The sequence below is a fragment of the Centroberyx gerrardi genome, chromosome 7 (genome assembly GCF_048128805.1).
Source record: "Centroberyx gerrardi isolate f3 chromosome 7, fCenGer3.hap1.cur.20231027, whole genome shotgun sequence".
NCBI lineage: Eukaryota > Metazoa > Chordata > Actinopteri > Beryciformes > Berycidae > Centroberyx > Centroberyx gerrardi.
In genome coordinates this window covers 25,479,249-25,505,670 of record NC_136003.1, presented here as the reverse complement: position 1 = coordinate 25,505,670, position 26,422 = coordinate 25,479,249, and the positions used below count along the sequence as shown (strand labels likewise).

The following is a 26,422-nucleotide window of genomic DNA, read 5'->3' as shown; positions in this document are numbered from 1 at the left end:
GCTCTATAAGAGGCGAGCTCTGTTTGTTCATTAGGGATGGGACGATGCGCTTATCTCACGATACGATTCAATATGCGATGTTATGTGGTTGTATACAAGTTCAGTGACAACAAAGTCTGACTGTGCAGAATTCTGTTTATTTCTGAAACACAAATCTTTCTAGCAATGGCATTGGCTCGCTAGAATGTAAACAACAATTTAAAAATGTCATTACAAAGTGCAACTAATGTAATTTTGATGGAGAGCTTGTGAAATTGTGATGGGTCTCATTTGTGAGTACTACAGCAGAATAAAATGGAGCTGATATCATGATTCATTTTTCTGCCCCACAATACGTATTGTCACATTTTTGTATTGTGATATATTGAATTTCGATATATCATCCTATCCCTATCATTCATTCTTTTGTTCATTGATTGATTCATTTGTGCTTTTGTATGTAATGCTTTTGCAATTACGGTTTGCACTCCTAGTATGGTAGAAGTCACACAAGCGTCAACCAACTGGCGGCTGCTGCGCTGTACATACACACACCAGGAAGTAGCCCGCTGATTTTATAATTAGTCGCTTAGTCAATACATGAATTAAATCATTTGTTCTGCAATTCTCTTAGTTACAACATTGTGCTACCACAGCACTGTGGAGTTAACAGGTGGAGTTTTTAAAGCCAACGTAGTTTCACTCTCTCTAATCATGCATCATGATTTCACTAAAAAAAAAAAAAATCTTAAAATAAGCTTGATAAGTCTGGATACAAGATAAAATAAGAGTTTTTCAGTCACTTGTTTCCATCCTAACCGTCCTTCATAATCTTCTCGACCTTTCCCAGAGTTCCTGTGACCCGGTGGCGAACCACTCGGAGTCCATCAGCCACACTGTGACGGTCCCCCTGCAGACCACCCTGGGCACGCTGGAGGAGATTGCCTGCTGAGCCCCCCCTGCTCCCCCCCCCGCATCCCTCCCACCCCCCCTTCAGAGCCACACACATCCAGAGGGTCAGGGCTCCTGCCGCTGGGTGGCGCGACATCCTCTACAGGGGCACGGCTGCGGGACGTTACCAGGGGGCGGGGAGGAGATGAGGACATGAACAGGGGTTGGTGTAAGGACAGCGCTGGGCTCTGTCACACCGCCCTGCCTGTGGCACTAATGGGGATTAAGGAGCTGTCGGCTGGACTTATCGGCCCTCTCTGTCACCATGTACTGTACTGTAGTGGGAGGGCAGCCTCCACTGTACCAGACCTACGGAGGGGGCCTTGGTCTCCACATACACACACTCACACTCACTCACACACACACACACACACATACACACACAGACATAGAGACAGAGACCAGGCAGGGCAACGACCCTGAAGGGGGCTCATCCCTGTACAGGATATCTGTATAACACACACCATTCATATGTCGCTCACTGCCAAATGTACTGTACAATAACGGTTATGAACTGTCCAAACTGCATGCCTCGGTCGCTCTCGGATCCAGTCTCGCTCTCTGTGCTGATGCTGATGCTGATGCTGATGCTGATGCTGATGCGTACGCTGGACTGCAGTGTTGCTTTACTGTACATGTGTGCCATTTTGCTGTGTCTCTCTATCTTCAGAACAGGCCCGTGACAAGGGGCCCGGCCAAGATATCGAACTTAGAATGTACAGATTGAACATATGGTTGTTTAAAATCATAGTTCAGACGCGACCCATCCGTCTTGGAAACTCCATTCTGACGAGTGATTAATCATTTCTTAATTATCTTTGAGGAGAAGGGGTTACTGGGAAAACAACACCTGAAAATTCTGCTTTGTTTACCCAGAATGGAGTGAAATCCAACATTTCGCAGCCATATTTTTTCACATGTCAGTTTCAGTTTAATCAGTTTACTAAAAGGCATGTTTGCAGTGTGGGTCCTGGGGTGCTAAGCTGTTTTCTACAGACATATTTTAAAGGGATGTCATACTCTTACTATACATGTTAATTCATGTGAATAAATCACTGGCTTCTGGCTGCTGCACCTCACTACAACACCCAGCTAAGTGAGGTGGAATCTGACTACATTTGCCTGCCAGACAGCAAGCCATGTGCAAAACGCTCTAGTAAATGAACATGCCCAGGGCGTTCTTTAACCATCAGACCATTTAGAGGATGTGGGGGTGATATTTGGGACAGCTATTATCATCACATCAAAGACGCCGTCGTTTTGTCCATCACCGGAAAACTCCCCGGCCCCAAACAATTTCCAGACAATTTTCATCCCCAGACAGCGTTTTTATGATAATAACGCTCATGATTACAGTAACATCATGACGTGGGTTCAGCCAGGATGAACTAATCTTTCTTCTATCTTTTATTTTAGAGGACACAGGGTCAGCTGTATTATGGTGTACATATCTGTGTTTTTGCTCCAAAAAAAAAAAAAAGAAAAAGAAGAAAAACGGGTACCATGCAGACACGCCAGAACTCCTTTGCTGAAGTGTCAGTTCCTGGTCCAGAAGCGACTAAACGCTGTCACACACTTCATAATGTTGCTCAGTCTGCTACTCCCAGTCGGTGAGAATATTATGAAACTGGAAGTAGCACTTTGGGTAGTTGAATGTCATGTTAAAAGCGAAGGACATATTTTGCTATGAGCACCAGGTGTCCTTCTATTCAACATTGGTTTTAACGAAACCTGCTGTGTCCTCAGATACATCAGTTACATCTGTATATGGCTTCACACCAAAAGCTTGTGTGAGACCGTTCTGAAGGGGGTTTTGTGTTTGTTGGAGTACAGCACATACCTGAGTTTTATATTTCTAGCCCATGATCATCCTAGCATGGTCTCTGTCGTCATGGCAATGTACATTACAGGTAGGAATGAATTCAAGTGCTTTGTGGGACTGTTTGAATTATGATTTCCCGTCTGTGGTTCAACCTGCTGTCTCAGTGTATTATCTCATCATGTTGTGGCTTCAGACGAACACGATCCTCAGCCGGCCCGTGCGCCGCCGCGGCCCGGGACAGCGGGCCTCGCGGCTCTTCTGTGACAATGACACTGGCTGTTACTTCGCTCTACTTTGGCTTCAATTGTTATCGCAGGACAGCGTTTTCTCATTTTGTGATGCAGCATACAGTGTGTGTTTTTAATGTGAAACAATTAAATGAAAAAAAGTTGTTTTGCAGCGGCGGCTGTCCTGTCGTGGCCTTGCAGCAGTCCCCAGTCGATGCTCCAGTCATTTCTCAGTAGGTTCGGACTATGAACTCCGAACCGGCTGAAAGAGTCTCAACCTCTGGCGCGCTTCAATGTGGGAGTTGGAGAAAATACAGGGAATGAGTTTGGTACAAAGCCCCTGACATCGTGACGACTCCTGCAGAAAGAGCTAGAGAAGCGCGAGCCGTGGCAGATAGAAATGTAGCTCGACATCCATGCTATGCAGTCTTAATACTGGCTGAACGGGCCCCTACTCAGCCTCAAATGATTACAGCGGCCCGGACAATAGGAGAGTCACGCCACAGCATTGGGAAAATCCGCTTGAAACATGATTCAGCTCGCCGGTCAGGTTTTATTAAGCATCACTACACTTAAGGAAATCCAGCGGTGGTATCGGTTAGCGCTGCAGCTCAGGGAGCGCTGTGCCTGGCCTCTCTCTGTGGCTACACATTCACCTCTTTAATTCAGTCTAATAATGTTTTTTCCTCAAGTGCAGACATGCACCAATCATATTACTCAGTAAAGAATGTTTTAAAGGAAAGTGATATGCAGCTTTGAGGAGCGCTTCAAAACTACAGAAAAGTCAGAATGATGTTAGTAGTTAATGGATGTACTGTGGGCTCAGGGACCATTGTTCCCATATAGACTTTATTTTTAGTTTAATGTCAGAGCATAGCAGCAATTAAATGGAGTTTACCAGTGTAGAAAAGGATCCCTGGTTGTGAGTTATTTATATAAACATGCTACATGATGCCAGAGAGTCTCATCTGAGCGCTGCGACAGGCTGGGGTTCAGCCTCAGTTCACTTAGCAGATATTTAGGTATCAGAATAAATTGCCTGCAGGTCAGGCAAGGTGCATCCCCACCTCACTGTATACTGAAACTATTGTTAGAGTAGGAGCTAGCACCAGTAGGAGCATGCGCAAACTTTTGTTTCTCTACTGATATATACCGTATATATATATATATATATATATATATATGATTTCAGCCAACCTTTGAACATGATCAATATTTTGAAAGTATAATTCAATTCAATTTTATTTGTATAGCACCATCTCATACAAAAGCAGTTCAAAGTGCTTCACATAAAAACAGAATAAAACAGCAGAAATGTGCAAATAAACAGAAACATCTATGAATACATACACACATACAAACAAACAATGTACAAATACAGTGTGTTCATTTAAGAAAACAATATAAGAGGTTCCTTTAAGGCATACAGTCATGATTTGAAAGAACATAACATCCAGCTAAACTTGATTTAATCTCCTCGACCTTTGCAGCTCATCATTACACACATGTATTCTCAGCTCCATTCACATCAGAAGGAGAAAGGCAGTTACTGTAAAGTGAACAGATTAAAGAGAAAATGATGAGAGATAATTGGAGTATGAACAAAGAGACAGTTATACAATGACAGGAAGACAGCCATGGGAGGAATGAGGAAAGTAGCAGGGAGAAAGATTGGGACTGGGGCTTAATTTGCTCTTTTCCTCTAACAGTGGCTTCGTCACAAGGCTGTCAGACGCCGTCTCCAGTGCCAACCCACAGTTGCCATTTCCAAGACAGGCCACATCTAGGACGATGCATTAACCTTGAAATCCATAATTCATACACCTAGTCACACAATGGATATTAGATTTTCAACACAAAACACAGAACAGGGTTTGAGATCTTGATTGGTTGAGACTTGTTTATCCTGCTGAATTTGTCCTGCGCTGGCAGTTGAAAGACTCCAATTACTAAACGGAATGAGAAAATAGTTTACGGCTATTTCAGTCCTCCTTCATATTAGAAAATAAATTATCTACAGCAACATAGGGGCCCTAAAAAATCTTGCACCCATTATGGCCTAGTTCCACCAGTGTAACCAAGCATTAGAAATTACTGCATCATTTATTCCACACGTACACTTGTTGGCTGTTACCAGAGGCTGAATCATATTTAATTACCTGTTGACTCTGTTTATTGCTTAGGAGAGTTGATTGCTAATTTAATCACAAACCATAGACTTAATGGGGCGCTTTTAGGTGTAGGGTCTTAATGAGCCCCAGGGAAATCAATGGCATTTGGTACAGTTAACCAGGCTAATAACCCATTCGGCTAATGAAAAAAACATATGCATCCACCTGACCAGCGCTCAACAACTGCTGGAATGTCAATGTCACCCTGCCTTCAGGAACTGTTCCAAACATAATCAGGGGAGACCGTGTGTGTGTGTGTGTGTGTGTGTGTGTGTGTGTGAGTGAGACGATTAGTAAAACAAGGCAGTATGACGGCTGCAACATCCCATGTTCCCTCCAGCACCTATGACTGGCTAAACTCCCCATTCACATTCCCTTATTCAGATTTACAGTTGTAAACCAGCATGTGTTAGGCCACGCCCACATGCATCAAAACTAAACTTCAGATTTTGACTAAAACTTGGCCCTTGAGTATGTTTTATAAAAATCGATCGGCCAAATTAACAGATACAAACTTTTGACATTTGTGGTGAACCCTATTGATTGATTTGAAATTGCCTTTGCAGACATGATTCCTTAATTCCACTCAAACTATGTGCCAAGCTTCATGATGACTGGACAACCTGTCATGGTGTTACGGCCAATTCTGTGGTCAACCCCACCCTCAGAGTGCCACTATCCTGCTGGGGTTTTTGTCTCTATCTTGAACTGCTGTCAAGTTCTCTTGGACAGGAACGTACTGATGAGTGAACACCGTTTATCTGCAGGGACATGGGATGTAATCAATTTAGAGGTAATTCAACTGAAGTAAATGATGTGTGGGAAAGAAACTGAAACAATCATTTCAGCTTCCAGAAATAAACAGAAACCAAATATGAATCAAATGACTTTTTTAGACATTTTTAGATCAAAACCAAAGAGAGCATATGAGAGAGAATCTTCTATAGTGATAAGGCACAGATTCAGTATTTGCATATAACAGGCGGTGCAGCTTGCACATTATTGGGCATGTAATTTGAAACTACTGTAAAAACTAAAACTAAGCATTTCTCAAGAAATGAATAGAACCTCAGCTAAAACTTTCCAGCACAACTGGAAAACCAACTGAAATTAAATTGTGACTGAAAATAAAATTGACAAATGAATAACAAAAGAATAACGCAAATCCCAAAGCAATCATATTCCTGGAGTGAGTGTGTGTGAGTGTGTGTGTGTGTGTGTGTGTGTGTTTGTGTTCTTCAGGAAAATCCACTGTGCCAAACGATGATAGATAACAGGACCTGCAGGGGGTTTCTGGGCCAGAGCAATGAAACCCAGGACACGTGGGAAGCCTTTTGCGAAAGCTTTGCGGCCTCTACAACTGCAATCATGTTTTTCCTCCCGCTCATCCATCCTTGAGAAATCTACTTGGCACAAGTTACATTATGAAAAAAGTCATCTGGGGAGATTGGTCTGTGTCCCTCATGGTGCGCAGTACCTAAGAGGCAGCACGGATTAGATTAGGTTAGATTAGATAGGCTTGCAGTGGAGAGACAGACCACCGCTGTGTGTTGCCGCGACCAGATGTAGCGCTCTGATTCAATAATACATGGCCTTTATCAACACGACTCCTGAGAAATAAAACGCAGTCCTCCATATTATACCGGCTTTTCATTTCATCTCACATCTCACAGTGCAGTGCAAGTGAGTAAACAAGGTCAAGTGTGACGTGACTCTCAAAGCCTGAAAGCAATTAGAATTAGGATGTTGACATTATCATCAGAACGCAATTTTGGGGCGAAAATGTATTTTAACGGCGTCTCCTGCCAAAAAGAGCCGGATCCCAGAGGCCTGGCTGTCTGGTGTTCTGCTTGTGCCATCTAGTGGTGATTTATCTCACATGATGTGACATCATTAATGCTCCCCTCTGTTTCCTCTGTACCGTTTCAAAGAGGCACATAACCCTTTATATTCACGGCACGACAGGGGGATTCAGTTTGCTCAGAGACAATCAAATTTCATGGACAAAGAATCCAAAACTCAATCCAAGCAACTGAATTGAGTAAAGATAATAATTTAGGGTGTCAAGTGGATATGGCAAGGTGTGGCACTCGCCATTCCTCAGCTGAATGAGTCCAAATTTGATCTTGAGCTTTTTAGCATCATAATAGAGAGCAAAGGTCAAGCAGAAATTGCCAGAAATCTATTTGGAAGCAATAAATAAATGGATAAATCACATCAGGGGAACAGGATCAGCTTTCCCTCTATGCTGTGTGCATTTGGTGACCTTATAAATTCATAATCATAATGACTTCTTGTCTGTCATCAGTCATTGTTCCACCAGTCCTCAGAAACGTAGACGATATAAGCCGATTTGGAAGCTTTGGCAAATGATAATATATGCAGGGACTTACCATAATACCTTAGGACTTATAGGGTAATAATGATATATGTCTCTCCTCTCCTGTCACAGTCTGCATTTGGCTGAAGAGATGACATTCTCCAGGGAAGATGTGGCAGACCTGGCCTTATCTTGGGCACTAAAAGGATGTGATGATTATAAAAGATCTCAAGTGTAAATCTGATGGCAGCCAGCCACACCGGGCAGCAGCTCTGCTTGTTTTTCCATAAAAGACAGTCTGAGTCCCCCGGCTAATCAGACACACCTGGTTTACACTGCAGCTGACTAATCAAGTCATTAGCAACACCTGCGCTCATTAGCTTCTGACCAATCATGAAGAGCAAACACACAAACAAGGAAGCAGACGCTTAATGGCTCGAGCTGCGGCACATGATTAACTCAAACGCACGCACAGAGACAGAAAAAATCCAACAGACGAAAGAAAAATAGACAAAATAAAGCGCCTCGATCCCTGAAGGAGCCCATAAGCACAGTTGGGTACAGCAGTGTGGGCACTTTTCTTCTTCTTTTGGATTTCTGGCAGACTTGCAAGCATATTGCTGCCACCCACCTTTCATGTAGCACCCCTTTAAGGTATTACTCCAGTTATTATTAGCTCTGTATCCAAGGATGAGGGCCAGAGGAATGGAAATATTCCAGGAAACTCTTGGCTACCTGGCTTTGAGTCTCATTATCACCCAGGAGTGATGCCAAACTGAAGGATCTTGCTTCCCTGCACAAGTTGCATTGGATCAATACAATGTGCCACTGACTCCAGGACACTGTGAAGTCCTGGATAATGTTTCCCTATCAACCAACCAATAGTAAAAACAGCCTTTCTTATTGACCAAATGGTAAAAACAACCATTTTTTGTCAACCAAATGATAAAAACAGCCTTTTTTTATCAACCAAATGGTAAAAACAGCCTTTGTTCTGACTACCAAATGGTAAAAACAACCTTTTTTATCAACCAAATGATAAAAACAGCCTTTTTTTATCAACCAAATGGTAAAAACAGCCTTTGTTCTGACTACCAAATGGTAAAAACAACCTTTTTTATCAACCAAATGGTAAAAACAACCTTTGTTTTGTCTACCAAATTATAAAAACAACCTTTTTGTTCCCTCTGGAACTCTCTCCCCCCAGAATATGAGAGCCTCTCCTTCACGATCCACCTCAAAATAGCCTTTAATATATAATTTTCTCCTCTCAGTCCAAATTGCTCTGCACACGGTGCGGTGGACTACTTAAGTTTTGTTATATAATTTTCTCCCTTGTTCTCCTCCATTTTCTTTGGTTATTTAGTTCTAGCCTTTTTTTAAGTTGTGTCTATTTGACAATTTTCTTCAGTTGATTTTTTATATATCATGGTTCTTCTTGTTTCTATATTGCTATGAGTCATTTTATCTTTCTGCAGTCAATTTAATGTAATTCAATTGCAATTCTTTCTCCTTTTTTTGACATTTTGTGCTGCAAAGTGTCTTTGAGCATCTTGAAAAGCTCTACCCAGTTTTGGGTTGAATAGTGAGAGTGTCGAGAGTGTAGAAACGCCACAGTTTTTCCACAGTTAGTCCTTAACTACCCCTACATAGTCCTCTGTGTCCTGCACGTTATTCAGAAGTGTCAGGTGTACTTATGGTTCCCCAAGCTTTCTCCTTGACACTACGGCGGAAATTTCCTTTATTTGTTTACCATTCTTTCCACCTGCACTCTCCACACCATCCTTTCCTCAAGCCACCCTCTTAGGAACTGCTTCACTCCCCCAATGCAACTGCATTTGGCCAAGTCGTCCGCTTGAACCCAAATATCACTTTGTTTTGCTTACTGATATCTTCGTTAAAACTCTTATTTGTTTGCCCATAACTCCACTTTATCCAAAGCCTGCTGCCCTTGTTTAATTAGATGTTCAGTGTTACGTCCTCTCTTCCATAAGGCCCCATCACCAGCAAACAAAGAAAATCCTGATTCCCCAAAACCTGACTTAGAAAATATCTTTGATCATAATATTAAATAACACAGGACTAATTACACTATCCTGTGGGGTTCCATTGTCTTCTATAGTCCTATCCTGATTTGAATAGTCTGGTCCTTGAGCAAATCCTGGATCCAATTAGACACACAGCCCCATACCCCTGCTTCATGTGACTTCAACATTAAGCCTTCCTTCCTCAGAGAGTCATAGACCTTCTCAGCGTCTAGGAAGACGACAAGCACTGATTCTTTGATTGCTAAGAAGTTGAATTGACCAAAAACTATGATTATCCTATGATCAGTTGACACAGGAACGCCCCGAGCTAGCCCAACCTCTCTGAGCTAAAGCCTCGATGGAAAGATAGTGAAGTTTACATTCTCCAAGTGGAAATATTCCCACTACTTTGATTTCACTGGGTTACAGGACGGCAAGAGCGTTGGATTTCAGCGCTATTTGGTTCCCCTGGTCATTCACACAGAAGCCCACAGAAAGCCAAGTAGGCGAGTCATCCTGATTTTTCAAGAAAAGAGAGAAAGCAGTCACCAATTTTGTGGGTGTAACAGAAAAGTAGTATAACAAAGTGGTGTAACAAATTACTGCTCCCAGAGAGTAATGAATAAGGTAATCATATTTTCAGCCCAACAAGCCCAACACTGCCAAAAAAACAAAAAACAGATTACTGTGAATTGTTGATGCGACTGGTGAAGGAGCAGATAATTTATTTCTATAAAAATTTAAACCGCTGTCATTGTCTTGAATAATGGGCTGAAGGTGTGGGGCAGCTACTGTAATCACTTTCTGACACTGGAACTGACAGATAATTCCCCGTCCTGGGTGCATCATTCAGAGGCCCATCATGCTCACAATGCACAACGCTCATCACTGACGTGTGGTTATGTCTGTTTGTCAGGCGGAGTGTGTGGCCTCCATATGAATTACAGAGCCAGTAAATCTGCATGTTTTGTCTGTCCGTATTGAATGTCAGTGGATTTGAGCGTAGCCTCTCCGCTCCTTCATACCAACATATTTCCATTTTCTCTGCGGAACAGCTTCACTAATTAGATTGATTGTTACCCATTTTAATTGCCTCTGCCAGCAGCAGTCTCGGGAGTCGCACAGGGTGCTCTTAAGAGTTAATTGCATGAGAGAGAAACGTGATGATCAACCCTCGCGAAACCCACCAGAGCGAGGAAGAGAACAAGCAAAAACCACGCTATAGAGGCGGAATAATGGACAGCCTATCTTTTTCCAATTAGAGAAATTCGTTGGGGATGTTCATGTACAACTAGTGTAAACATCTGTAAAAAAAAAAAAGATGTTCACTAGGCCTACATGGGAGTCATGAGGAGAAAATGAAATGTTCTTTGAGTCCTCGGGGGATTAATAGTGATAATAACCAGCTCTAGACATGGAGCATGTTTTCATATTCTTTGTCATTTTGCTTTGGAATTGGGTTTGCGGGTGATATTCCTAAATATTATTAACATTCATGTGAAAAATGCCGTCTTCTGTTTGGATAGTAGAAGTATGGTACTGGGATAATATTGATTTTCTTTTGCCCCTCTTCAGCAGCTCTAGAGATGACTTTCTATCTTCCCCTGACATCTTTAGTCCCTTCTGTTGCCTTGGCGGAGACTTTGAAATGAAACTGTTTGAACTTGCAGCTCCCGATTCCTCCAAAGCGCATTTAAAACCCCTTTAGCAGAACTTTTTAATTGAAGTTATCTATCATCGTGACAATAATCTCTCCCAAATGCAAGCCACTTGTATATGCACAAGTGAGTCACCATGCTGGAAAAAAAACCAGCGGTGATAGAGCGGAGACAGGATAAGGGGCGCTCCTGTGGACACAGAGCTGAGGACTCCTGGCTGTATTTTAGATGCTCTTACATGAACTGTGCTGGAGCCAAACTCAGCTGAGAGGTAAACACAAGCCCTAAAATATAGTGTTGTGTAAGCAGCACAGCAAACCGCCGGGATTCACTCAGGGAGAAACGAACACCTGAAGGCAACAGCTTCATAACGCCGCCGTGTTCCTTTAAGGCATTTGACCGAATCAATCCAATGAAACGCAAACCTTTTTTAATTCATCTAGCTTTATTATGGCACTTTGTACATATCACATTACAAACTCAACATTCTGGGTTTCTTGGTTCATACAGCACATGTAAAGATCAAGAGAACATTGCATGTTAAAAAGAGAAGAGCGGAGGGGATCTGGAAGCTGCTTTGTTTTTCCATAACACACACACACACACACACGCACACGCACACACACACACAGGACTGTCAATTAAATATCAGAGTAGGAGTGCTTAAGTTTGTCCAAACTCTTGTCAAGCTATGTTGATGGCTTTAATTATAATCACCTTTGGGTATGAGCCGGTGTTTTCTAATTGTTTTTCTGATTTATTGTGTGTCGTTTATCAGTGTTTTTACCACTGCTGTTGAAATACTGAGATGACATCAAGCTCATACTGTGTGTTAGCTCAGTTTTGGGGCTTTTAAAGATCATTTAAAGTCCATGGATATGCACACATGGATATTACGTCTCCCCTCCCCAGACTAAACCTCCAGTCGGACTACACAGGGACAAAGCAAGACCCTGATTATCAAGGAAACAGACAACTAGAACCCACGTCTTCTCCTGCAGTCAAAAATACAGGTATATGTGCAAGGTAGCTGTACAAAACCCATTCCTATACACAAAAGGAGCATCACATATTGGTGTGTGTGTGTGAACATACACTATAACATCCGTCCACACACACTTTGTGCACTGCATTATTTTACACACAAACAGATGTGGGTTCCTAGGGATCAAAGGTAAACAGGTTGCATTGAAGTGCTACGAGATCTTTCGTTGGCACACAAGGATTAACATTTACACTATTTACATCTGAGATTAAATAATTGGCTGTCGTGCATTTCCTAAAAACAAACCCACTGAACAAAAAGTTTAGTAGAAAATAAAATTCTATTTCACATTCCATTTCTATATCATTATATTTGATAAAGTGTGTGTCGTTGCTTACTGTCCATGTTTGTGGAGATCATGTGTGTGGTTTATGAAAAAGAACACACCTTAGTTTTGAATGGCATTCACTTAAATTTCGTCCATATTTCGATTATAACGCCCTTTTTTCCTGTTCTGCAGAATGTATCATTGGTTCTTATACTGTACAGTATGCATGGGCAGTAGGAATTAACAGGAAGCACTGTATGGTTGGCGCTGAACTTCAAGTAGAATAAAACCGTGAAACCAGAACAAGCTACTAATGGTACTCCAACAGGAGTGACAATAAAGCTGACTGACTGAGCAATCCTCCAGGACTGGGACTCCAGCCCTGACACGCCCTCGTGTTCGATGCAGCTGCAGGGAGTGACAGCGGGAGGAATAAATCAGACTTCTGGGCCTTACAAAACATCACCTTGTCCTTGCCTTGGAAGTCGATAAATGAATTCTAACCGAACCTGAATTAATATGACATGAGAAAGAAGCAATCGTTTGAGGAGGTGACAGTAAGACTGTGGTTCTTGGGCAGTTAACCAAGAGAGAGCCGAGTAGAGCTGTCGATCTGCTGGAACGCCCCAGACACCGAGGTATTCCTCCGGGCTTCGCTTAAATAAATCCTCCTCTCCCCTCCGCGCCTCAGTTTATGGCTGCCTGACTGGCCCTGCGTCCGTCCGGGTGGGGGGAGTTCAGCGGACTCCCCAGGCTGGCCAGCAGGCCTCGGGGGGAAGGGGATCAGCTTCACAAGAGAGGTCTGGGGAGGGTGCGGGGTCGGGGTGGGCGGGGCTGTGAAGCTCCTCTGGAAGTATGGAGGGAGGGGCGGGGGGTGGGGGTGGGGGTGGGGGGGGGTGGCTTAGGTCCGCACCCAGCTGACAGGCACCCAGAAGGTCTCTCGCTCTAGCCGTTCCAGAATACCTCGCAGTTCTGCGCAGGCGCTGGCTGAGTCCTCCTTGATCAGGACCCGGTCCACCAGGTGTCCGTACTGCTGATCGATCTGGATGGCTGACTGACGCATCTCCTGGAGGTCCTCATCCTGTTGACGGGAGAGAGGAGGTTGGGTATGCATTGTATGCATTGAGGGTCTAAGGCTGGTGGTGCCAGCTAGGTTAGGCTATGTAGAGCAGGTAGGCTGTTATGTCTTGCTAAAATCTGCTTTTGCTCTTGTGCTTTTCCTGATGTTTGTCCTATATCACTCAGTTCTATGGTTGATTGTTGATCAGTTAGATTGAGTTTGGCTCATTCTCTGTAAAGGGCTTTGAGACATGCATGTAATAAAGGGCTATATAAATAAACAAACTTGAACTAGACAGAGACACGTGTGCACACATAACACACACACACACACATAAGAGAGTGGATGACACTCACCGTAACGCGCCCATGCTCTCCCCCTCCTGGCGAGGTGGCAGCACTGCGGCGGCGTCTGCTCTCGGGAACACGAGGTTTGACAAATATCACGTAGGGCTTGAACTCTGCCGTCCGCAGCCTCCTCAGAGCCTGGGGGCGAAGGAGGATTCGCAGACAATAGAGCAAACACAGGACACGGCTCAAACAGGGGTCAGAAAGCAGATATGATAGGACAAAGTCAGCACCGATATGTCAGGTTCCAACATAGCGAGCAAATCTGATACGACTGCCTGCCCACGTCCGCTCAAGCACACGGCAAAGTGCTACAGCCTGCAGGAGCCATAAATCATAACATGTAATGATATTGGATTGTGGTACCTGTGACTTTACACTACACATGATGCGCTCAGTGGCTGCATGTAGATCATGACCCCTACCTCAGGCTGCACATCCACTAGACACATCTTGTTCTTGGCCTGTACGGAGCGGATAGCCTCTATACTGGTGCCATACTGGTTCTCCTTGTATTCCCCATGCTCTATGAACCTGGGAACATAATACAGAACCATCAACAGGCCGGCCCGCAGTCCAGCAGGAAACAAAGCAATTCATGTTTACACAAGAGCAGTATGGTATCTGTAGAAACCCACTTGTTGTTCAGAGCATCTGCATCAAATTGCTGTTTGGTGACAAAGTGGTACTCCACGCCTTCCTTCTCATGAGGTTTCTTAGGCCTGGTGGTATCTGTGGGAACGCAGCGGGAGTTGATGTGATTACACAGTGTGCTGCGGTGCAGGTCCATTAGTAAGTAAGGTGTGTGTTTAAATGTTGACTCACGCGGGACAGCCACAGCGTAGCGATGTGGGTTCTCGGCTATCACCTTCTGTTTCAGCTCATTGATGCGTGCTCCAAGAGAACCTTTAAGTGTGAGAGTGTTGAAGGAGAGAGAGAAAGTGCATCAAAGGAAGCGATAAAGAATGACAGATGTATCATCTTGTTGAAAGAGCTGTCAGTAATTGCAAACAGCCTCTAGTAGAAGTACTTGTAGAAAACGCCATTCATCAGTGTGTTGCAACACACACTATCCCCCACTAGGGGTCAGTATCGTTATAGGAGAAAGGTTCAGTGCCTCGGTCTTACCAATCAGAACCACCAAGCGGGGCCTCTCATTGGGCCGCTGCTGGTAGCGGGTCACCTCCTCATAGGTCAGGAAATCGGAGTCTCCAGGATCTGAGCCCTCGCCGGAGGATCCTTGTCTGTCCTTACGACTCAACCGGAAACTCCTCCGCAGACCAGCTGCAGCACGGCCGAGGACGGGAGGGAAGAGGGGAAGACAAAAAAAGGGTCAAAGGTCAGATGCTACCGGCTATTAAATTGCTTTCATAGGATTACATAACACTTGAGTACACTGCTCTACTCATGCCATGATGTAGATATCGTCTCTTTTTGCAGATAAAAAAGTCATTATTAGATAATAAGTGTTATGCACAAATATTTTATCATGCAATCAAAATACAATGTCAACACAGAACATTATATAATTTTTCTTTTTCCAAACCCTTTTTTCAATCAATTAAAGACCAGCCCGATGATAATCATGCATTAAACCTTTATGAATAGTGTGACCATTACTGCAGGTTTGGGAATAACGCACTCTTATCTCCGGTGTAAATGGACTACCTGATATTGTGAGATATTAGCTGAACTTGAAGCCAATTTAAGGTCATGTGTCAAACAAAGCTTGATCACATGCAGCTGATATCCAACAACGTTTTGGCAGCACCATTCAGTAAACACAGGTGATCTACTCCAGGCCTGAGAATGATGCAGACCCTGCTCTGCTTTAACCAATAGTTGAAAAAGGATAGTTGAAAATTTGGCTTCTGAAGACTATTTTTGCTGTTCAAAACAGATTCCAGTGACCCAAGGTAGACAACATTTGGTTCGAACAAGGCATGCTGCTTTGAAAGAGGCTACAGGGCTGAGGCAGGACAGACAGGACAGCCTGGCCTTGGGGAACGCCATGTTAATGGAACAGACTGACCGCAAATCAGGGTCTCCCACGGCCAGGCCTGTCCGTTCCCCCTGCCAGTGGTGTGTACCTGAGAGGGAATAAGCCGGGAACTGTACCTGAATAAAATTCCCAGGAAAACACCTGGCCACAGGAGGGCGCCACTGCTTTACACTTAGGAGAGACTATAACTGGCGTTAGAGCATCACACAACCCAGCCTCACACCTCCACACAGGGTGAACGAGCAGCAAACGTGCCTGGTTGAGTGTGCAATGCGTCCAACGCAGCAGGGCCCTCGTGGGGGGGGTGGGGTGGGGTGGGGTGGGGTTGGGGAAGGGGAAAAGGGGTGCACCGGCCACAGCAGCAAGGGCAGTCAGATGCAGGAGGGGGGGGGGGGGGGGGGGAGGTTTAGGAGGATCCACACACTGCTTAGTAGGGGGACGGGGAGGGAGGAGGGGGGCAGGGGGATGGAATGGCGGCTGGTGGTGAGGGTTTGAGGGTTTTACAGCTCTATGCAGAGTGCGTCATGCACAGTAAACATGACCGGTTGACTGGAAGTCATAGCGTTAACACGAAGATACACATATGTTCCATACAGCTTTATACGGCTTTTTTTTTTTTCATGTCACCGTGAGAGGGAGCTGGTAAGCTTTGAGCTGTGTTTAGATCACTCCTCGTGCTCATCGTCATTCCAGCGGTTGGCAGGATGTGGGGAAGGGGAGCGAGTCGGGGTCATGTCGGGGTGAGGAGGGCTGAGGGGAGGGGGGGTCAGTGGAAGGTTAGAAGGGGGTTGAGGATAAAGGGGTGACGTATGCCTCCCACTGCAATTTGGATTGAGTAGATCAGCCTGTTATGGCAACGAAATATGACTTATTCCAATGCAATAACGAGCACTGACATTTGTTTCTTTCTGTGGTAAAATTCCCTTATGATTATTTGCCTATAGGTGTTTACATCTTACAGAATCATTACGAATTACGAGTTACACTCTAAAAAATAAGCAAACCAGGTAGGTCTAAATTTGGTGTTTTGTTGGCTTGAGATTTATATATATCGTAATATCTGGCACTCTCACGCATCCTTGAACTGTCTGTGAACACTAATTATGCAGTGGAGTCTCTGGTGAGGCGGATCTGTTACTGGCACCGGCAGAAGTGAGAGACCGTACTTCCTACACATTTCTCCCTCCATTACTCTCCTTTTTTTGTCTGGTACGAACAGCATGGCGGGCAATGTGCAATCAGTCTTCTCCACATCTGCGCGTGCGTCTTTTACGTTCCCTCGCCTAAAATAAAACGTGGGTTCTGGGTCCGTCCTTTCTGATTAACCGTCCCCTCCTCCGGTGCTGGGCTTTGACCCCATCTCTTGACCCCTCGACACCTTCGCCCCTCCTCTCATCCCTCGCCCCCGGCCCCCCGGCCAGCTCAACCCTTAAGGCAGCCATTTTTACCCCCAGCCCAAAGCGACCAGTGAACCAGCGCACAGCCAGGCTGCAGCAGGCAAAGAGCAGAAAGGGAGAAGGAGGTGGAGAAAGATGTGCACGCTCTCACCTATGTACTGTCCATTGAAATAGCCCTCACAGTCACAGTCCTCTGTAGGGAGGCAAGCAGGGAAAAGAGGGGGTGAGCACAGGGTAAGAGACCTGGAAGAGTTAAGGAACAGGGGGGTGGGAGTCAAGAGTTACAGAGGGGAGGGCCATGGGCACCGGAGCGGGGCAGGCGGGGCGAACAGGCAGCAGGCAGGCAGACAGCGGGCAGAGGGGGGAGGAGGAGGGGGGCAGCCAGGGGTTGATGGAGGAACACAGTTGGAGGCCACAGCCACTGTAGAAGCCATGATGAAGAGATCTGACATCACAGATACAGAGCTTTCTGCTTTGTAGAGGAGAGGAGAGGAGAAAAGGAGAGAAGAGAAGAGAAGAGAAGAGAAGAGAAGAGAAGAGGAGAGGAGAGGAGAGGAGAGGAGAGGAGAGGAGAGGAGAGGAGAGGAGAGGAGAGGAGAGGAGCCAGCTGTGACCCGGGTCTCTTTGACCCACTCAGACATGTAAACAAGCCTGGCCTCCCCAAAGATGCACAAAGTCCAGCTGAGGTACAATGCAGTAACTGCCTCACATTTAGAAACCTACAAAAATCAGCAAATCCAAAACAAAATGAAAATATGAGTCTTTTTTTTCACTTGTCTATCTCTGAGGTCTGTGCTTTCACTCTACATATTGTATGATGATCTGTGCAGTTAGACCAAGGATGAGTGAAAAAAAAAAAAAAAGTATGACACAAAGATACTATAGCACAGAAAAAGAGAGCAGCTGAAACTGCGGCAGAGAGAGAGACAGAACAAAAGAAAATAGGAACTAAGGATGACGCAAAAGAAAGGACGGGCTACTGCTATCTTTAACAACCTCTGCTTGGCTGGACAACAGTCTCCAGGGATGCTGCTCTGCCTGCGTATCGCCTGGCACAACACACACACACACACACACACACACACACACACACCTACACACAAACACAGACACACATACACACAAGCACAAGCTACGCAAAAAATCTTTATTCTGGTCTGGTATACTAACAGCAGGAGGGGAGGAATTAAGCTGGAAGCAGTAGAAATCCCAAAAGCACACCCCTCTAGCACACATGCAGGCTTTACACACACACACACACACACACACACACACACACACACACACACACTGAGGCTTAGAGTTCCCTTGAACATTTTCCCATTGTGTGTGTGTGTGTATTGAGGATGAATCACATCTATGGCCTCCATATGTACCCACCTTTATCACATCCTTGGTCATCTGATATATAGTATGCAACAAAAAGAAAAGGAAAAAGAAGAAGAAGAGAGTGTAAAACATGTTATCAGGTAAAAGGTATTAGGATTAGTTAAGAGCAATATAGCAACAGTGTGTAACTCTAACCAATCTCAGTGTAGTCTGACAGAATGAGAATGAGAACTGGAAATGTACAGGAGAGAGAGGATTGGTAGATTATAAACACAAAGAGACTGCTTCTTTCTGAAGTCAGCTGAGACTTCTTCACTCATCACAATGACATCACTGACGGGACGCAGGGGGACCCACACTGACAGGACCCACACTGACAGGACCCACACTGACAGGACCCCCTGCCGGGATCGGGGGACTTAATCAGAAGAGATGGAGGAGGAGGAGGAGACAGAGAAGCCCCCTGCAGGCCCGCCGCTGTACGGCGTTGCAGGGCCTGCTGCCATGTTGCTAAGCCCTTGTTGTCTCCCCCCCCCCCGTGGCTCAGGACTAATCGGATCGCTTGCAGCTTATACGCCACGAAGAGCCACCGCCTGCATTACCTGCTCACCTGGCTCCTCCCATGCACACAGCGCCTCTATAGCATCGCCGTGAGGAAGTGAGAAAGTGAGAGGCGCGACGCATCGTTAAGCCATTGTTCTCTCAATGGGCGCTGGTTTGTGTGCTGTCTGGCTCCACTTAAGCTGAATTCACAGCCTGCGTGCTCACTGGCCAGATGGACGAAACATGAAAGAGATTAATTCATATCTGTGATCCCTCCCTCCCTGTCTGCGCCCCTCCATCTCTCTCTCTCTCTCTCTCTCCCTCTCCTGCTCTCTTTCTCTCTCTTTCTCTCATCCCTTTTAAAAACACGTCTGCATGGCAGCATGCATGGAATGGACAATGAATACTAATGCCTCTGAGAATGCCAATTAGCAGCAAAAAAAAAAAAAAAGGTCAATAAATGTCAATGAAAACATTGCTATATCCATCCAGTGGAGAAATTATTCTCCTGCAGTGACAGTGACTGAGTTTATCTCTAGTGAAAGGCGAGCGCTACATCAAAAAGTGACAGAGAATGGTGATAGCGAACCATTATAATACAAGGCTGAAATAATGCTGAAGATGGAGTGGGAGCCTGGGAAAGTGAAGCAGAGAGGGGAACTTACAGACAGGCTTTTTAGGGGATTTTGGATTCGGGAGTGTGCCCATTTTTATCCTGTAGGCCAGCCGTCTGGAAGAATGTACAGCAGAAGAAGAAGAAGAAGAAGAGAGCCAAAGATAGAGGCAGAAACAAGAGAACCATCAGGTCAGAAATATATCGTGAGAGAGAGACAGAGAGAGAGGGAAGGAGGGAATGTCAAGGAGGGGGAATAACAGATTTAAACATGAAAGACACAGAAAAGGACACACAACGCTCTGACCCATGGCTGCTATGCGATATCTGTCAAGACGTTTTATTGTTTGTTTCATCTTGGATCTTCCTTTTGTTCAGTCATGCTGATGCATTCAAAAGTGGTTTTTTTTTTCATCCATTCAGAGGCCTCCTTGTTATATTTTTGTGTGCGCAGCCTGAACCTTTCAACTGAACTGAGCTATTTTTATCGTAAGCACCCATTTATACCTACAAAGCCTGGACACAAACCTCATTTTGGTGCTTCAGAGCTTTGTCATTCCTCTGACCCGTGTCTTTCTCTGTGTTTCAGCCGTAGTTATTAATCCAACAGAGGCTACAGCGTTTGGCATGGATCCCCCAGCCTGCTGAGATCATCTTACTGAGGGATTATGACACTTACAGAATCAGCGTGTGCCTATTCAAGGCTGTGTTTAGATTTATATTGCCGCGCTGCTCCGATACTCCATCTAATCATAGTTGACCCCTCAAAGTGGAACACATGAATATGGATTTAACAGATTACAGAGTGGCAAATGCTGGATAAAATAGATATCGGCACTGTGCGGATGAACCGTTCAGTCCTGGCTCCCGTTTGTTTACACAGCATATCCGCTGTTTTGCATGGAATACCACAGGTTGTTCACTTTAATCCTTCTTCTGCTACAGTAATGCATGCATGGCTGCTCTCACCTCTCCTGGAAGTGTTTGGAGGGGATGAGCCCGGCCCGCAGGTTGCTGTCCCCCACCCGCTTGGCCTGCCACCACGTGGGGTCGTCCTGGGTCACCACCTGCAGGATGTCTCCCCGTTTGAAGGGAAGTCCCGCCTCTTGGCAGGGCGTGGCCTTGTCCTCCAAGGGGATGTAGTCAAATAAGGCCCTCATGTACACCTGGAAGCACACATACAGGCTGCTGAGTCAAACTACCACAGAGAGGGATGGAGCATGTCGCAGTAAAGGGGAAAACTGTGGTGAGAATTATGGAGAATAAAGGATTATGTTGTCCTAAAAAAACTATTTCTTACATCTGTAAGTTTGTTATTGTAAATGAAAGTGGACAAAGCTGTCCATCTGCTAAGTTTCCCCAAGGCCAAATAAATCTACTAAAATGCCTTGGTTGCATACATGAACCTTGCACATGGTGATAGTCAGAAAATTAACCATCAGTCACGCATTTGTTGACTTCTTTAAGAGAATAATTCACGTGGGACGACACTGATGCACAGAAAAACACCTGCTATTACTGTAATCTCACATTACCATAACCTGCCACTGAATATATTTTATACCTGTACCGTCAGAATACTCATTATTCCCTCTCCGTGCTCAGACCCTCATTCTTCCATCTCACCTTGCTCTCCTTTAGTCGGTCCTCCTCTTTAATTGCAGGGATTATCTTGAGAGTGATGGAGCCCTGGGACTGGGACTAGATCACAAATAGACAGAGGAAGTAGGGGAGAGTTGTGTGACTTCAGACTAAAGACAAACACTAAAAAGTTTCAACACTCTTAGCTTAAAGGTACACTGAGATGGATTATAAACTCCTTACAAATTCAATGAGACGAACAATGGATAGAACATATCAGGTCAGGATTAAATTATATCATGGTCCAAAAGGAAAACCTAACTGTGAAAATGATCACTTCATTTATCATTTATAGTATTTTCAGTGTTGTTGTAGGCTGTAACATTAGAACTAGGGATGTAGTGGAGGGTAAGCCCACCTAAACTCAGTTTACCTAATCTTTTTAGGCTGACATTAATATTTCTGGGATAAATTCAGAGTATACATCGTAATGTGTAGTATAAAACTGATGTATGCTATATGAGGGGTCTTGAGGGGCAAAAAAACATACATTTGCTTTTCTAAAAATATAATTGATGTTTGGTCGTATTGGTGGTTAGTTAGGTGATCACAGAGTGGAAGTTATAGTTCATCCACCTTTTTATTTATCACTACATCACTGATTATAATGCTATCTTGAAAAATTGACTATTGCAGTTGAATACATTTTTGACACTAGACTTCTATATTGCCCGAGCCATACCAGTATGCCTTTAAACCTCCACATTAAAAACTAGAGCGGTTCTGTCTGTCTTACCAGCAGCTGGCTGATCTCATCGGGCCTCTTGTGGATGATGGAGACGCCGTTGACCTCCCTGAGTTCATCTCCTACATGGACCAAACCTGGCAGGAGGAGGAGAGATACTATGAAGACAGACAGTAAGTGTGTAGAGACATCAGTGACAGAGGCTTCACACAGCTCTACGGGTGTTTGGTATCTATCAGTTGCATATTGTTGTCAGGGACACATAGCGGCAGCCGCTCTCCCCAGCTGTGATCTATTTAACTGCAGTCACAACAATGAAACCGTAGGCCGGGGAGAGGAGAGATCAATACGCTTTTCCCTGAGGAGAGAGAGGTATGAGAGCATGATATGCACACACACTACTCCACACGTTCATACACACATACAAGACGCATTTACCAGGAACACACAGATTGAGGCTAATTCTGAAATCTATATGCAGGCTGAGAAAGTCCCGTTCTCCACATTCGACCAAGGCTTATCCCATCTACTTCACTTGACACAGCAACAAAACAGAGGAAGTCATAAATGATTCATGGCTACGGACACTGATTGGTTTACTTTCCCAGCATGCACGTTTCCAATCCCCCCCCCCCACTGCATGTGGCTGGTATTTCCATGGTAACATCCATGGACTGATCTTTGCTGAGTCTATATGATGTGTGATTGACTCTCTGGGGACTGAGCCTGCCTTGCAGAGTGGTTTGGGGTTCAAAGACGAATGACAAATCCACCACAATCCCTCTCATTTTTTTTCTTCCTGCTGCCTGGCTGCTGCTGCTGCTGTTGCCGATCCATCTCTCTCTCCCAGTCGCTTTCATCTCACTGTCATTAATGGATCAGGGTTTGTTTTGTTTTCCCAGACATATGTCTATATTTTTTTGGTAAAATCTATAACCTTGTTTTCATTTGAAATCACATCGTAGGATACTGCAGTAAAAATCATTTGCATCTTGAAATTGAATCTTGAATCTTGAAGTAATCTTGAAGCAGACATACAGGTTAATATAGGGTCAAAACACAGTGATTTACCACTTCGGTCGGCTGCACCTCCCCTCATGATGCGAGCCACGATCACCGCCCCACTGGCTTCGTCGCGTCTGATGGTGGCCCCCTGCAGCACAGAGAGTGAGATTATAGTTCATTATAATCATGAACCAAAGAGAACAGAGGCCTCAGTCCCTTTATATTCCAAATCCCTCCCTCATCCCATCTCATCTTTCCCGCAGGCTCTTCTGTTTTCCCTCCCTAATGCCACTTAAAATCTCTCCATCCTCCGTCTCCCTCTCTCTGACCCTCACTTCCACTCGTCCCTCTTTTTTCCGTCTCTCCTCCTCTCTGTCACGGCTCACCAGAGGCTCCTTGTTCTTCACCAGCCTGACGATCTTCACCGACTCCTCCTCCAGCTCGTCCTCAAAGTCGTCCGGCAGCGGCGGCAGCACGGGGTCAAAGTTCTTCTGGGCCACAGTGTCGTGCACCGAGAGAACGGCCTGATGGGAAAGAAAACGGACGCGCTGAGATCGTAATGCTGGGGGAACAAACAGAGTAGCCTGATGTCTGCCAGAATCTATATGTAGCAGCATCAGTAATGATTTTACGGTCTGATGTCTACTGAGCTCTGGTAGAGAAAATGGCTGCATGCATGTATGCCAGTGTTAAACGCTCTACATGTGTATTTATTAGTAAAAGTTTGGGTTCAAGTGTTTAATGGCAATCCTCATATTTCATGCTCCTCTATGGGTTCAGAAAATTCTACCACCCTCGGACTTATGAAATCCTTTTAAAATCCACTGGATAAACAAAAAATGCATGAAAACAAGGCTATTTTTCTTAGTTCCCAAAAAGTTGTTGTTTTGGAGACATGAGGTTTTCACTGGACAGCAACGATACATGAAAAACACAAGCTTCTCGTCTCTAAGTGCACCGAGTTCAGACCCTCCTCCTTGTTGACCCATTTGTGAAGAACAGTGTGGTTTCTCAGGTAGCTGCGTGTCTGGGTCAGATCCTCTTTTCAGATCATCTTACAGTTTGCAGTTTTGTTAGTGTGGAAGCAGTGGAAGCATGATGGAAACACACTTCTTTTAAATAAGTTCAAGGAGTCCAATTTGTGCAAAAGTCCTACATGATACGGATATAATTCTAATTGTAGTAGATGCACTTCAAACTTTCTATCACCAGTCCTACTTTTGTTTTTTAACTGAGCTGAAAGTGTGTTTACCTTGAGATGTGGTGATGTCAGCAGATGTAGGAGCTCCTTCTCCTCTGTGCTCATTGGTCCACTCTGCAGTTCCTCTGCCACCTGCCAATCACAGCGCAAACATGAACTGAACCGTGACCTGCAGTGAACCTGTATATGTGCGTAACCGTAATGCATGCTGCAGTTTACTGTATAATAGCTGCAGACAGATACACAGACACACACACACACACACACACACACACACAGGAAAATAAGTAAGGTCAGCATTTTTCCCCCCACTAACTGGTGTGAGTGAGAGAGGGAGAAGCAGGATATGGAGTTTCATTAGATGAGAAATGGGATGATTCAGCACTTTGAGAACATTAAAATTCACTCTTGATACCTGCATTGCTTCTCTCTCTCTGAGCTAACTCATTGTGACTGACTGCTGTGCCCAACCGGAAAAGTATTTTAGGGTGTGTGTGTGTGTGTGTGTGTGTGTGTGTGTGTTGAACTTACATCCTCAGCCAGAGAAGAGGCACTGTGGAGGACAGGTGTTGGGCTCTGTCTCTCATACTGTCTCAGCTTCTCATGGATCTGCAACAAAAAAAAGCATCAGTATATTTTAGGAAGGGGAATACACAAGTTTTTTTTGGAGATTGTCCTGTTGGTCGACTTGTTAACACTTTAGCATACACTGTGTTGAGTGATAGCAGGTGATTAGCATTATCTGAAAAGTGAGAAAATAAGAAGTTGTAGCAGCTCTAAAATTAAATGGCAAGTATATATCTTTCCAAGTCTAGCAGTTTTGCATGGGAGATCGGTAAAATATACACAAACAACGATATAAAAAGAACCCACTATTTTGAGCTGCAGGGAGTACTTTCCCTGTTTCCATAATAAGTGAAGGTGATGGGTGATGGGAGACTGTGTGCAGCTAAAAATGACTGCATGGTAGATGAATACATGGTTGCTCGCCTGAAATAGCTCCAAAAATAAACCTGGCTACATGAGCTATATTGAATTTCATTTTTAAACTTGATGAATATACAGGCCATATAATGATAAAAAAAGAAAACTAACAAGAACAACACTTATCACTAAAAGGTCAGTCTCCTTACTTTGGATAATGCTAGTCACCTACTATCACTCAACATAGTGTATGCCAAAGTGTTAGCATGGAGCGCTGGAACAAGCAATACTGGAGACACATGGGTGATCTGGGTGTCTATGTTCTCATCATCACACAACGCAAAAGTTGGGCCAATCTCCCAAAAACTTGATGTATTCCTTTAAGACTCACAGCTAGCATAGTCAAATCCACTTTTCCTCCTTCAAACAAAGAAACACTTTTGCGGCCATATTAAAAAGTTGCATACGTAAATGTAAGTATTGCATATATGACACACTGGTGTGCAAAAACCCACGTGGCCCTGGATCCCACCTTCATGAGGTATCCCAAGCTCCTCTCGCTGAAGACATCTTTGAGGAACACCATGTCCTCTTTGTGATTGGCATCGGGACGCAACTGGGACGTCAGCAGGGCCAGAGTTTCATGGAGCCCTACAGAGGAGAGGAGAGAGAGGAGAGGAGAGGAGAGGAGAGGAGAGGAGAGGAGAGGAGGAGGATGGAGGGGAACATAAACGGGGAGAGCATGTACATTTTCATGAACAGATGGAGCATAGCTAGCTTCAAGCAGTATGTATGTGTGTGTGTAATGTGTAAATCCAAGCATCTGCGCATTAATTCATCTCACCCGCTCCTGCTGTGAGGACCGGCATGGCTTCTTTCATGGGTCAGTGAGGAGGGGAAGCCTGGGAGAGAGAGAGAGAGAAACAGAGAGAGAGAAATGATGAGGGTTTCACTGGGAGGACTGCATTTTACATTTTCTTTGGTGCAGTTACTTCACCTGTGTATGTGTGTGTGTGTGTGTGTGTGTGTGTGTATGTGTGCGTATGTGTGTCTTTGCATTATACAATTGTATTAGTAAGATAAACACTCAATGCCGGCACTATTAATCACATTGACTTGCACCCTGCCCTCTCTGCTCTGTGTTTGTGGCACCATGTAAACAAAGCTGTATGAAATACTACAGCATTATGTCTCATCTCGATAACTA

The 26,422-nt window shown here is 44.6% G+C and overlaps 2 protein-coding genes across 3 annotated transcripts in view; one reads left to right on the top strand and one right to left on the bottom strand.

The window, feature by feature from the left end:
* The window catches only part of asic2 (acid-sensing (proton-gated) ion channel 2), a 283,962-nt gene extending 283,031 nt beyond the window's left edge, over window positions 1–931 (top strand). For both annotated transcript variants that reach the window (XM_071912576.1, XM_071912574.1), the window contains exon 10: window positions 830–931. In XM_071912576.1, the coding sequence (XP_071768677.1) occupies window positions 830–931 (102 nt within the window). The remainder of the gene's footprint in view (window positions 1–829) is intronic.
* Window positions 932–13,369: 12,438 nt separating this feature from the next.
* On the bottom strand, window positions 13,370–26,096 carry mpp3a (MAGUK p55 scaffold protein 3a). The gene is made up of 18 exons (XM_071912577.2): window positions 26,060–26,096; window positions 25,748–25,866; window positions 24,823–24,900; window positions 24,343–24,423; window positions 23,477–23,614; window positions 23,157–23,238; window positions 22,137–22,222; window positions 21,386–21,460; window positions 20,729–20,925; window positions 19,812–19,876; window positions 18,655–18,675; window positions 17,426–17,467; window positions 15,004–15,159; window positions 14,701–14,781; window positions 14,514–14,607; window positions 14,301–14,409; window positions 13,885–14,013; window positions 13,370–13,549 (listed from the first exon to the last, which is right to left on the bottom strand). The coding sequence occupies exons 1-18, from the start codon at window positions 26,094–26,096 to the stop codon at window positions 13,370–13,372; spliced, it is 1,770 nt and encodes a 589-aa protein (XP_071768678.1).
* Between the last annotated feature and the right edge of the window lie 326 nt (window positions 26,097–26,422).